This window comes from Panthera onca, chromosome D2, assembly GCF_046562875.1.
Source record: "Panthera onca isolate mPanOnc1 chromosome D2, mPanOnc1 haplotype 2, whole genome shotgun sequence".
Classification (NCBI taxonomy): domain Eukaryota; kingdom Metazoa; phylum Chordata; class Mammalia; order Carnivora; family Felidae; genus Panthera; species Panthera onca.
In genome coordinates, this window is record NC_138349.1 from 13,955,170 (window position 1) to 13,967,329 (window position 12,160).

Sequence of the window (12,160 nt, forward strand, 5' to 3'; positions counted from 1 at the left end):
AACTAGGATTGATTTTTTTTTTTTTAAGGTTGCTGCATTTACATTCTTCTAAGGAAGGCCATTACAAATAATAAGCTTCTATTAACGCAACATCACCTCCTGCAAAGCAGGTACCTTAACAAAGAACCTTCTAGCTTCAAATGGCAATAGTGCAGAGGTTAAGAAACCTTGTGTTGGCTGAATGACTTAGTGAAAGGCAAAAGAAACAAAGGTCCCAAGTTGGTGAACATTTGCAGGTTGCAACATGGAGTGGGGTGGCCAGGTGGGATGTAATGGGGTCCGCCAGTCAGGGGTTGGACACATTACCCCACAGGCCTGGATGGGATGGAGGGACAGAGCCTACACTTACAGACAGTTTGATTTTTTTTAATTAACACACTGTTTTAGAGAGAAAGAGAGTGCGGGTGTGGGAGAGGGGCAAAGGGAGGGAGAGAGAATCTCAAGCAGGTTCCATGCTCAGTGTGGAGCTCTACCCGGGGCTTGATCCCACCACCCTGGGATCATGACCTGAATCAAAATCAAAAGTCAGATGCTCAACCGACTGAGTCACCCAGGTGCCCCGGACATTTTTATTATTTTTTTATATTAAATATAATTTGTCAAATTGGTTTCCATACAACACCCAGTGCTCATCCCAACAGGTGTCCTCCTCAATGCCCAGACATTTTGATTTTTAAATGGAATAAGGCACATAAGATGTTTAACACTGTGCCTGGCACAGTCAGTTGTCTAAAAATATTATTATTTATGATAATATAACGATGAAAAATTATTATAAGTGTTCAATAAATGTTAGCCATATTTATTTGTTTATTTTTGAGAGAGAGAGAGAACACAAGGGCCAGAGAAAGGGAGAGAGAGAAAATCCCACAGGAGGCAGGGAGAGTGTGGAGCCTGAAGCGGTTCAAGCTCACCCTACGTGGGGCTCCAACTCATAAACCATCTCATTTTGATCATGAGATCATGACCTGAGCCGAAGTCAGATGCTTCACCCACCGAGCCACCCAGGTGCCCCAAATGTTAGCCATTTTTATTATTATTTTTTTCAACGTTTATTTATTTTTGGGACAGAGAGAGACAGAGCATGAACGGGGGAGGGGCAGAGAGAGAGGGAGACACAGAATCGGAAACAGGCTCCAGGCTCCGAGCCATCAGCCCAGAGCCTGACGCGGGGCTCGAACTCACGGACCGCGAGATCGTGACCTGGCTGAAGTCGGACGCCCAACCGACTGTGCCACCCAGGCGCTCCAGCCATTTTTAAAGGGGAGAAGCTTATCTCCCCAAAAGGTGTGCTGAGCTCACTCCTTTGTGGGTTTGGAGCGTACCCCTCAGGGGACAAGTTTTGCTGGGGAACCCAGTGGCTCTGTGATGGATTGAGAAGGTTCAGGATTCCCAGAGGTAATCTAAGGAGCGAGGAGGAGGTAGGAGGAGGGGAGAAGAGGGAGGAGCCGGTGCGATGGAGTGCGACACTGTAGACTCACTCACTCCTAGAAGGATCACCGACTCCTCTTGGTGGAGGCGGCCAAGGAATTCTTTAAGATGCAGAATGGGTCACGACACAGTTGGAGAATTCTGGATCTCAGTTAACGTATATGAGCTACTCCTTTGCTCCAACCCCACCGCCAGCTTCTGTGACGTTCTTCCAACAGGGCGTGGGTTCTGAATAAGGTTTTTAGTTGAAACTGAGGAAGGGCCCACACTTGCCATTTGAGTTGAAACCATGCAGAACTGAGACGGCAGTGCAGAAGCAGAGGCCAGGAGTCAAAGGTGACCACGAGAAAAAAAGTCGCCCGAGTTCCCAGAAATCCTGGCAGGGCTTCGGACTTCCATAGGATGTGGAATATGGGGTTTAAGCCTGGCTTCAACCAGCAGCACCTGTCTTCCATTCTCCCAGTAAAAGAGCCCTGCTGGTCTCACACCTGGGCATGACTAAGTAAGCTAGGCCTGGAGTTCGGTAGCTGCTCTGGCTGGGTCAAGATGGGGTGCAACTCTGGTTTTGTTCTAGAATCACCCAGATCCAAGACAGTCACTAGGCTGGAGATCTTCCAGGGCTAGAGAGAGGCTGTGCCCTGGCCCTTAGGGCCACCCAGAGTCTTCCTGACTTTCAGGTATGGCATATCTGACCCCTGTAGGACTAGGGGGTAGAACTGTTGTGGTATCCACGTGGCTGGAGCCACAGAAGCATTTACGATGTAAGGACCAAGCAGCCAGAGGACATAGGGAGTGATACTGTTCCGGGTCACCTGGCTTCATTAACTCTATGGCTTTGGTCAAGGTGCTACCTTGTGCAAAATTCCAAGTCTTTCCTGCCCCTCCTCCCCACCTCCCCCTTTCTGTGCACCAGGGAACCAGCAAACCCCCTTACAACTCTAGTAGCAATTTGGTGGTCACGGTGACCCGGGGGGTTAGGAATTAATTTTAGGCAAACAGCCTCTACTGCGTGACCCTAAGCAACTTTCTTTGCCTCTCTGTGCCAGTGTTTGCGTCTGTAAAATGGATGGGGGCTAACAATAACTTCCTCTTGGAAGGGCTAAATGCGGTAAAACGCACTAGGGCTTAACACACTGCAAGAGTTTGACAGTGAGCCACTATTCGTCTTCCGATCATCCGGCAAACTCCTCTCATTCATCATCCCTGCTCGTCCCGGCTCTTTTACTTCGTTCTCATTTGAATCTCGAACATCCACCTTGCCGGCAAAGTTAGTTTGCATCTTACGCCGTTTTTTCTCCGTCCCTCCTTCCCAGGCCCACCCTTCGCAGACGCAGAGCGTCCGCTGGTCGCATTGACGGTCAGCGACGGCGGGCTCTGAAGCAGTTCAGTCTTCTGCTCGGCTCGGGAGGTCTCCGAACGGCCAGCTCAGATCCTCTGCGGCGCTGCCCTGCAGGGAAAGCCGCCGCCAGCCCATCTCTCAGGGGCGCGAGTGGAAGAACCACACTGCAGCAGAGGTAACAGGCAGGGACCGCGGCCAAAGAGCGGGGGAGGGGCTCATCGGGAGGACGGAGATCAAGAACACGCCACGCCACCTACGCCCGGCCTCCTCATCCTTCAACGGGTGGCCCCAGGCATCCCCCCCGGATCCCGTCCGCGGCTCCAGAAGTGACAGCCACGTGGCTCGAGGAGGAATGGAATGTTGGCGTGGGGGGCGGGGCTGGAAGGGCGCCCGGGAGGTGAAGAGGGACCCGAGCACGCGCGCCCGGGCGCCGGCTGCCAGGCGACACCGCCGGGAGCGAGCACGCTCCTGACGACACGCGCCGTTCGGCCAATGAGCGCGGGCCGGAGGGAGTGCCGCGCCGCCCCCTCCGTCCCGCCGCCACCGCGGCCGCCGCCGCCGCCACAGCAGCCGCCTCCGGGAGCGTTTGAGGAGTCGCGGGCCGCTGCAGGCTCGGGCGCCGCACCGCGCCGACCGGAGCCGCCGGACGAGGCCCGGGGAGCCGCTCGCGCCGACCCCGCCGCCCGATGTCCTCAAGATGGAGGCAGCGGGGGCGGCGACGTGAAGAGAGCGGCGCTGTGGGCGCGGGAGCGGGGGCCCGGGCGGCCCGGGCGGAGGCGGTGCCGGGATGGGGCTGCTGCTCATGATTCTGGCGTCGGCCGTGCTGGGCTCCTTCCTCACGCTCCTCACCCAGTTCTTGCTGCTGTACCGCAAGCAGCCCGAACCGCCGCCGGACGAGGCGGCCCGCGCGGGCGACGGCTTCCGCTACATCAAGCCGGTGCCGGGCCTGTCCCTGAGGGAGTACCTTTATGGCGGCGGCGGCGGGGCCGAGGAGCCCTCCGGCGGGCCCCCCGAGGGCGGCGCGACCCCGGCCCCCGAGACCCCCGCCCCGCCGACGCGGGAGACCTGCTACTTCCTCAACGCCACCATCCTGTTCCTGTTCCGGGAGCTGCGGGACACCGCGCTGGCCCGCCGCTGGGTCACCAAGAAGATCAAGGTGGAGTTCGAGGAGCTGCTGCAGACCAAGACGGCCGGGCGCCTGCTGGAGGGGCTGAGCCTGCGGGACGTGTTCCTGGGCGAGACCGTGCCCTTCATCAAGACCATCCGGCTCCTCCGGCCGGTGGTGCCCTCGGCCGGCGGAGAGCCGGACGGCCCCGAGGGGGAGGCGCTGCCCGCCACCTCCCCGGAGGAGCTGGCCTTCGAGGCGGAGGTGGAGTACAACGGCGGCTTCCACCTGGCCATCGACGTGGACTTGGTCTTCGGCAAGTCGGCCTACCTGTTCGTCAAGCTGTCCCGAGTGGTGGGGAGGCTGCGCTTCGTCTTCACTCGCGTGCCCTTCACCCACTGGTTCTTCTCCTTCGTGGAGGACCCGCTGATCGACTTCGAGGTGCGCTCCCAGTTTGAAGGGCGGCCCATGCCCCAACTCACCTCCATCATCGTCAACCAGCTCAAGAAGATCATCAAGCGCAAGCACACTCTGCCGAGTTACAAGATCAGGTGGGAGGGAGGGGGGTGGGGGAAGGACGCCCCGCAGGCACGTGGGGGGGGGGGGTAGGGGGGGATGCCTGGCTGCCGGGAATCCGGGCCTGGGCGGGAGGCTGCCGCCTGCGTGGGAAGGGCAAGGGCAAGGGCTCATCCCCAGCTCCTGCTTTTCCGGGGAGCTCCCCGAGCCTGGCAGGACGGGGAGCTCCCCGAGCCTAGAGGAAGGCGAGTAGGGTGCGCCTCGCTTGCTCCCAGAGTGCAGGAATGTGAGCCAGAACCCTTTCCGCGTGTCCGTGGGCGCTCGGGGTGCTGACGGCGTGGGCAGAAGCAGCGTATTGAAAGTGGAAGGGCAGCCCCCCTGATCCCCAGGAGGCGGCTTTGGGACTGTGGAGAAGCTGTTCCTTTTGTGGCTGCTGCATCGAGGCAGTTTTGCAGCATCACCTTGGCCACGTTGAGAAACTGTTCCTGGACACAAAGTACAGGCAAGAGAAGCGTGCCGATAGCCGGAGGCTGTCACATTTGGCAACTGCAGGCCACTTTTGCAATGGCGCTTTGGCAACTTTCAGGGCAGAGGTGTGGTATCTGCTGTAAAGGATTACTTTTCCCGCAGCGACTCGAAAGCCAGTTGGGACCCAGTACGTAGCGTGATTCGCCGCAGATGTGGTGTTAATGCCTTCTGCCCCTTTGCGGTGGGTTCCCTAACGCAGACCTAGACCCTGCGCCTCTTATGGCAATTCCGGGTGCAAGTTTCTCAAACAGTACCCAGATCACCCTGCAAAAGGAATTTTAGTGATAGTGATTTTAACTTTTTGAAACTCTCCTGCATCTGGTGGCTTAATTGTACGTAGTATCCTGTTCTGATTAAATGGGCAAGGCGTTTTGTAGGGACAGGGGATTCATCTACTTGGGTCTAGTTTGTTGGAGCGGAAAGGGTCATACATGGCAATTCTGAATCAGCTGAATTTTTTTTATCTCACTTTCTGTCCTCTGCTTTTCTGTTCATTAAAATGTTTGACTCTTGGATTTTGTCCTTTCTTATAAAACTATGTCCATCTGGTACTTGCCTTACCTAGGGCCTTTTAGTGGAAGTTGCATATTTCTGGTTCACTGATTTTCTTCCACGATGTCAAGTAACAGCGACCCAGGGAATCCAGAGATATTTTATGTTTCAGTTTGATACGGATTACTGACTTGTGTATGTGGCAGATACACTTCACTAATTATGTTTTGTTTAGGCTTGTGGCACAGAGTGACAGCTTAAAACTGTTGACTGGCAGGAGCAATTTACTTTGTAATGGAAGTATTTCCATAGATTTGCAGAGGGTGGCGAACTGGATGTTCACTGTGTTTGATTTCCTATTCTGTGAAGTAGAACATACTTTATGAAACCGACTCTTTAACTCTGGAATGTAAGTGACTAAATTATAAATGAGTTCTAGTGTTTAGCCAGTGAGATGTTTATTTATAGCAGTGTGTTGCTAAGAAAGTCTTAAGAAAAAGTCACAGATTTTGGTATTCTGTCTCAACTTCAACTCTGATGGTTTTGGGGTAACTTTCAGATAATAAAATTTGGCTCAGTTATAATTTGGGGTTGTGTGCAGATTAGCCAGTGGCAATAAGGTTGGATATCATTTTGAGGTTTTGATTTTTGTTTTTTTTTAATGTAGACTTGCAATGCAGTTAAATCTCAGGGAAATTATGAATAGCATTATGGAGACATTAGTAGGGTTATTGCTTTAGAAGACACTTTATCATCTGTATCATTGAATAGAATCACCATCTAAGGTACAGCAAAATTGCTTTCATTTACTGTATCTTACGGGATTTTTTAAAAACATAGCATGTGTTTGGTTATATATGACAGTTCCAGTTTTAAACCTTACACATTAAATGATCACCTCTAGAAATGTACACGTTTGTGCTCTTTATATCAGAAGGCATTTCAGTGGTCAATCAGTAACTACTGCACAGAACAAATCTCGCACTGCAAATATTCGTCGTACACCTACTATGTGCTTATTATTGTTTAGTGTCAGGGCTTCAATACTGAGCAGCCTCAACCCTGGTGGAGCTTAAAGTTTAATGAGAACTGAATTAGCCGTACGTACTATGACTTAACTAGAATGTGATCGGTGGGGGCTGGGGTTTGAAGTAACAAGGCAGCTGATTTTAGTTTAGTAAAAGAAAATAATAGAAGTGTGAGGATGAAAAGGGCTGCTTCAGAAAGTGTTAAGTTCTCTTGTCTGTGTAGCTCTTCTGCCAGAAGTATTTTAAACTACTGAGGTTGTGGAACGGATTCAAATTTCAGTTAAGAGAATGAATTAAAACACATTTAAGATGTATCACAATTCTCATAACGAGAATTAAAGTAGCTAGTGTTTACCCTTTTATATGGATGAGGGAGCGGTGCTCAAAGTAGTTAAACTTGCTTAAGGTCACACCGCTGTCCTGTAGGGAAATCCAGCCCTGATAAAGCCAGAGCTGCCTTTTTTCCTTCAACTCTGTCATCTTGTTCTCAAGGTTTTGTGTTTTGTGTTTTTTTAAGTGTGCTATCAATATGACATGTGGAAGTACATTTACAAATTAACTGAGAACTCTGAGAAGAGTGTAACTACGAGTTTGTTTCTTAAATTGGAATTTTTTTTTTTAAGTTTACTTTTGAGAGAGAGAGAGAGAGAGAGACAACGCGTGCACGTGCTGGTGGGGCAAACAAAGAGGGACAGTGAGAATCCCAAGCAGGCTCCTGGTGATCATGACCTGGGCCGAAATCAAGAGTCAGATGCTGACTGAGCCACCCAGGCACCCCTCTTAAATTGGACATTGGAGAGCAGATCCTTGAAAGGTTAAATCTTTGGGTGATACCATACATAGTATTTCTATTTTAATCCATTTAAATGTTTAATCTATTTTGTTTCCAAATAGAAGGTCTATTTTATCCTTTAGAGCCGTCTAATCTACTTAGAGCTAAAGCGGTAAAGAAAATTGTATGGGTCTTAGGATCCTTTGGCAGTTATATAATATTCATACTTGACGATTAACATTATAGTCACTTCTCCCCTCCTTTATTTGTTTTTCCATTTCATGTTGCTGAAGTGAAGGTGGCCCATCAGGGATGCCAGTTCCTGACGTCTCAATCTAGAGATTCAAAGTTCAAATGGTTGCTTTCTAAGGATTGCTATGATTAACACTTCATTTTACCCAACTAACACAGTTTGTAAAACATTATAACACTTTTTAAGAAATGAGTTGTAACATGTATACAGTTTCTACGTATTATAATTCTAGTTTTACTGATACAATTCTAAATTCATTTCCCTCAAATGTTCATTTTTTCCTAAAATGTACACTTTAAAATAGTAAATTAAAGTAGTACTTTTTAAAAAATTAGTCCAAAAATTAGTCTTCAGGAGAGAAAGATTACCACTAATATTTTTGACTACATGGAAAATCCACCTTCAGTGTGCAATCTGAGTAATAGTCTGGGGGAGTTTAGAATTTGGGAGTCACATGCTTGAGATTCTTCACGATGTTTTTGTTCCTAGAGTGTTATTGCTGTGTCTTAGCACTGGTTGCATGTAGAAAGGCCAGATTCAGTTTGCAGGTACTTTTTATTCAACCTCACTGTATTTTTTTGTTTCTTAATTGCCAGTATCTAAAAACGGGAGATCTTGGGGGCACCTGTGTGGCTCCGTTGGTTAAGCTTCCAACTTTGGCCCAAGTCATGAGTTCGAGCCCCATGTTGGGCTCTCTGCTGCCAGCACAGCCAGCTTCGGATCCTCTGACTCCCTCTCTCTCCCTCTCTCTGTCCCTCCCCGCTCTCAAAAATAAATAAACATTGAATCAAAATCAAAATAAAAATGGAATTCTGGCTTCTCTTAGGAAACGTTGGAAGGAATGGCCTGCATTCCTTCTAGCAATAACAGGATGGAGAGGGAGGTCTAGTAGCAGCTGCAGGAAGTTCTTAGGCTTAGGTTTTAGTCCCCGCCTACTTGCTAATGGTACTTGTCTGGCCCGGCATTGTATGCATTTGAGACCGTCCCTAAAGGGAGCAGTGCTGTTCATAATCAGTGAAAATGGGCAGAGTTAATAGCTCGATAGTAAAAGTTGATGATTTTTACCCTTCTTTAAGCATTATTATCTTTCAAGGGCCTTGCATTAAGCAATTTTATTTTACAAAAAGTATTGATATGTTGAATTAAAAAAAATCATTCTACCAGAAATTTTTTAAAAATTTCATGAAACATTTTCCGTTTCTGCAGTACAGTGATAGTAAGTACATAGTGGCTGCTTTTCACTTAAGTTTGGTGGCTTTTTGCTTTAGTGTGAAATAAGTCGTTAACTATGTAAGCATATACTTCTCTGATTGACAAATAAGGGGATATCTACTTAATGAGATTTGAATTCAACGAATGCATATGGAACAGTTATTTGGGAGAAAACTTCACTCTTCAAGTTCATAGAATGTCTTCTGAACCTGACTGTTTTTGTCCTAACTGTTCTGTTCTTTTACTCCTGAAAAGCATTCTGCTCTGTATTTGTGGAAATTTTTCAAATATTCCTATAGACTAGAGACCAAAAGGCCGGGTGTGTTTAGTTAGGTAGAGCTTTTTAGCATGTTGATATTTACCTATATCTTCTCTAAATATACCATTCATTTCAGAGGACTAAATTAGGCTTGGTCTGAAAAGCCTCATACTCTGTAATGTGGTTTGTAATTGAATTCCTTTCTCTTTTGTCTTCTGAGATGATGAAGAAAAACATTTACTCTGATTGTTAATTATAGCATTTTCATTTTACTGATTATTTGAAGTAAACATGGCTTTCAGTTATGTCTTAAAATTTTTCAAAGTAAATTCACTGAAAGCTGTCAAAATCATTTGTAAGGTGTAATGTCCTATATTTATTCGCTTTCTCTTTCATACTCTTTCTATATATGGACAACTTTTAAAAGGTGTCTTAGGCTAGAAAATACTTGAAAATAGCCTCTAAAATCCTTAGTGATTATAGGAATCATAGTTTTACTTAATAACAATTAGCAGGAATACAGCCTTTGATTCTTGGGGAAAGTACAGACAAGGACATTATTGTATCACTCTAGCTGTTCTGGAATAATGATGTAGTAGCTAATTTTTTAATTGTCGTGCTTTTTCTTTTATTGCTGCTCAGATGAATATTTTTATATAAATAGAATTGAAGGACTATTGTCTTAGATAAATAAAATCATTTCTAAAATACTTATTTTCAGGGATGCCTGCTCAGTAGGTTGCTCAGTAGGTTAAGTGTGTGACTTTAGCTCAGGTCATGATCTCGTGGTCCATGAGTTCAAGCCCTGCGTGGTGCTCTGTGCTGACAGCTCAGAACCTGGAGTCAGCTTTGGATTCTGTGTCTCCCTCCCTCTATGCCCCTCCCTCCCTCCCCCCCCACAAAAAATAAATAAACACTGGGGCGCCCGGGTGGCTCAGTTGGTTAAGCATCCGACTTTGGCTCAGGTCATGATCTCATGGTTCGTGGGTTCAAGCCCCGCGTCAGGCTCTGTGCTGACAGCTTGGAGCCTGCTCTGGATTCTGTCTCCCTCTCTCTCTGCCCCACCCCCACTTGTGCTCTCTCAAAAATGAATAAACATTAAAAAACTTTTTTTTAACTATATAAACATTAAAAAAATTAAAATACTTATTTTCAATAACTGTTTCCTGAAGACTGTCATACCTAGCTAGTGTTGTGATAGGTATGGTGAAGGATAAAAATGGTTATAACATAGTTAGCTGGTTAGTCTTTCTGGAGAAAACAAAGAGCAATGGAAGCTCAACATAATGGCATTTTGGATGTATTTGAAACCTTCAGTTTTGTGACGAATAGGAAGAGGAGATCAGTATCTCTGCTGATGACTTTGGGCTGTGCAGTATTTTGTAACCTTAGGGTCCCTGGTACACCTAAGTACACTTCAGCTAATGCTGGTTTTACTTCTTGCAAGTTGGGTTTTCTTAAGCTTCTTTGAATTATTATGATCTGGGCATTTATAGCTATTTAGATGGAAAATAATGTATTGATAAATCTTTGCTCTAGAAATTTGATTCACACATTGAAGGGAGAAGAGTAATGACAAGGAGACTGTTAGATTCTCATCAGTAACGTGCAGGTTTGCTGGTTGTCCAGGAAAACTCCAGTTTGTTCCTGGAAATAGCCAAAACAGATCATTATAAAGTAGATTGTATGGGAGGAGCATGCCTGCTGATCAGCACTTCATATTGACTTACAAGTACTACTAATGATTATCATATGAGGCAGGGGCAAGAATCATAAAATCAGTTTCCTAAACTATATGCCAGGCATCGTGTGGGCGGTTCAACATACTTGCTGCCTCACTTAATATTTAAAACTACTTTACGGGAGAGTTGAGTGTCTCATTTTTAAAGATGTGGAAACTTGAGACTTAAGAGGGGTTAGTGACTTTCTTGAAATCCTCAGGAAAGAGAAGAAAAAAGAAAAAAAAGTCTGGACTCCCAAAGCCGGTGCTGTGTTGTTTCGGCAGAGATCTCTAAAACAAGCTGGTATTAGGCCCATGAGTTAAGAATGGTTTTTACATTCTAAACTTTACATTTAAAGTTGTTCAGAGAACAACGTGAAACAGACCATATGCACCCACAGATTCTAGAATATAAACTATCTGGCTCTTTATAAAAAAAAGTTTGCTCTAAACTCTTAAAAAAAAAAAGAAACTAAAAAACAGGACAAAAGCTATGCTTTAAATGTCTACAGAAAAGGAGCAGATGTACATATATGTTGAAAAGTACTTTTAAGCCTTTTTTTGAGGGTTTTATCTTTTTGGAAAGCTAATAAGAACTGTGGGTCTCTGCAGAAAAATGTATACACAGATTTTTGTTTAATTTCATGAAATTTATAGTCCCCTCCAAACCTGCCTGGAGGCCTTAGACTCCAGGTTGAGTAGTAAGTACAGACAGACGGGTACAACTTCGTTGCTGTAAGTATAACTAAAACTAATGTGCTTAAATATTAAGCACTTTAATAATTTTGTTGGCCTTCTTAGAAGGTATACAGGATTCATATGGCTCAGACATTCCTAAAAAACCTCTATTCAAGAAAGTGTAACCAGTCTCTTTTTTTTTTTCTCCTCTTAGTAAAATTCCATACAGCAGGCTGAGCCTTTTTGAGTCAGTTGTTCAGTAAGAATATCTGACATTTCAAGTTAGAGTTTCTACCACTCAATACCATGTTTAGAAGTTAAATATTGCCCTTACATTTCTTCCTATCGTATTCTCCATTTTCTCAGAACAATGTCACCAGGAAACAAGTGCAGTTAAATCCCTTTGTTCTGTTTCTGGAGTCCTAGGACCTACGAGCACTTTTGGCATGGCATCAGAGCACATCATACTTCACTGGAGAGTTATAAAGCAACTACCTAGTTATTAGTAGAAGTTTTACAGAAGTTTAGTTTGAAAATGTTTTCTTGCCAAACTGCTAAGACTCGGATAAAACCACATACTTATTGTAGTTGTAGTAGGGAAGAAGGAGGTATAGGTGTTAATTACTTACCTTCAGATGAGTAGAAATGCAGGTGCTAAGTAGAGACTGCCACTACTATGGAATTATTTTATTCTTTTGGGTTGAGGCCATAGAGAAGTACTTAGTTGTCTGTTTCAGTCCATAGAGCTTTGGGGATAATATGTACCTGACTTCACTCTCCCAAGCAAGAACCCTTGAACAAAGGGCTTTCTCTTCCCTGGTTTCAGT

At 46.0% G+C, this 12,160-nt stretch overlaps 1 protein-coding gene across 1 annotated transcript in view; it reads left to right on the forward strand.

The window, feature by feature from the left end:
- Window positions 1-3,284: 3,284 nt before the first annotated feature.
- Window positions 3,285-12,160, forward strand: part of PDZD8 (PDZ domain containing 8) — a 71,499-nt gene continuing 62,623 nt past the window's right edge. Inside the window, exon 1 of the mRNA XM_060641379.3 lies at window positions 3,285-4,426. Coding sequence (XP_060497362.3) covers window positions 3,558-4,426 — 869 coding nt within the window. The 5' untranslated portion in view covers window positions 3,285-3,557. The remainder of the gene's footprint in view (window positions 4,427-12,160) is intronic.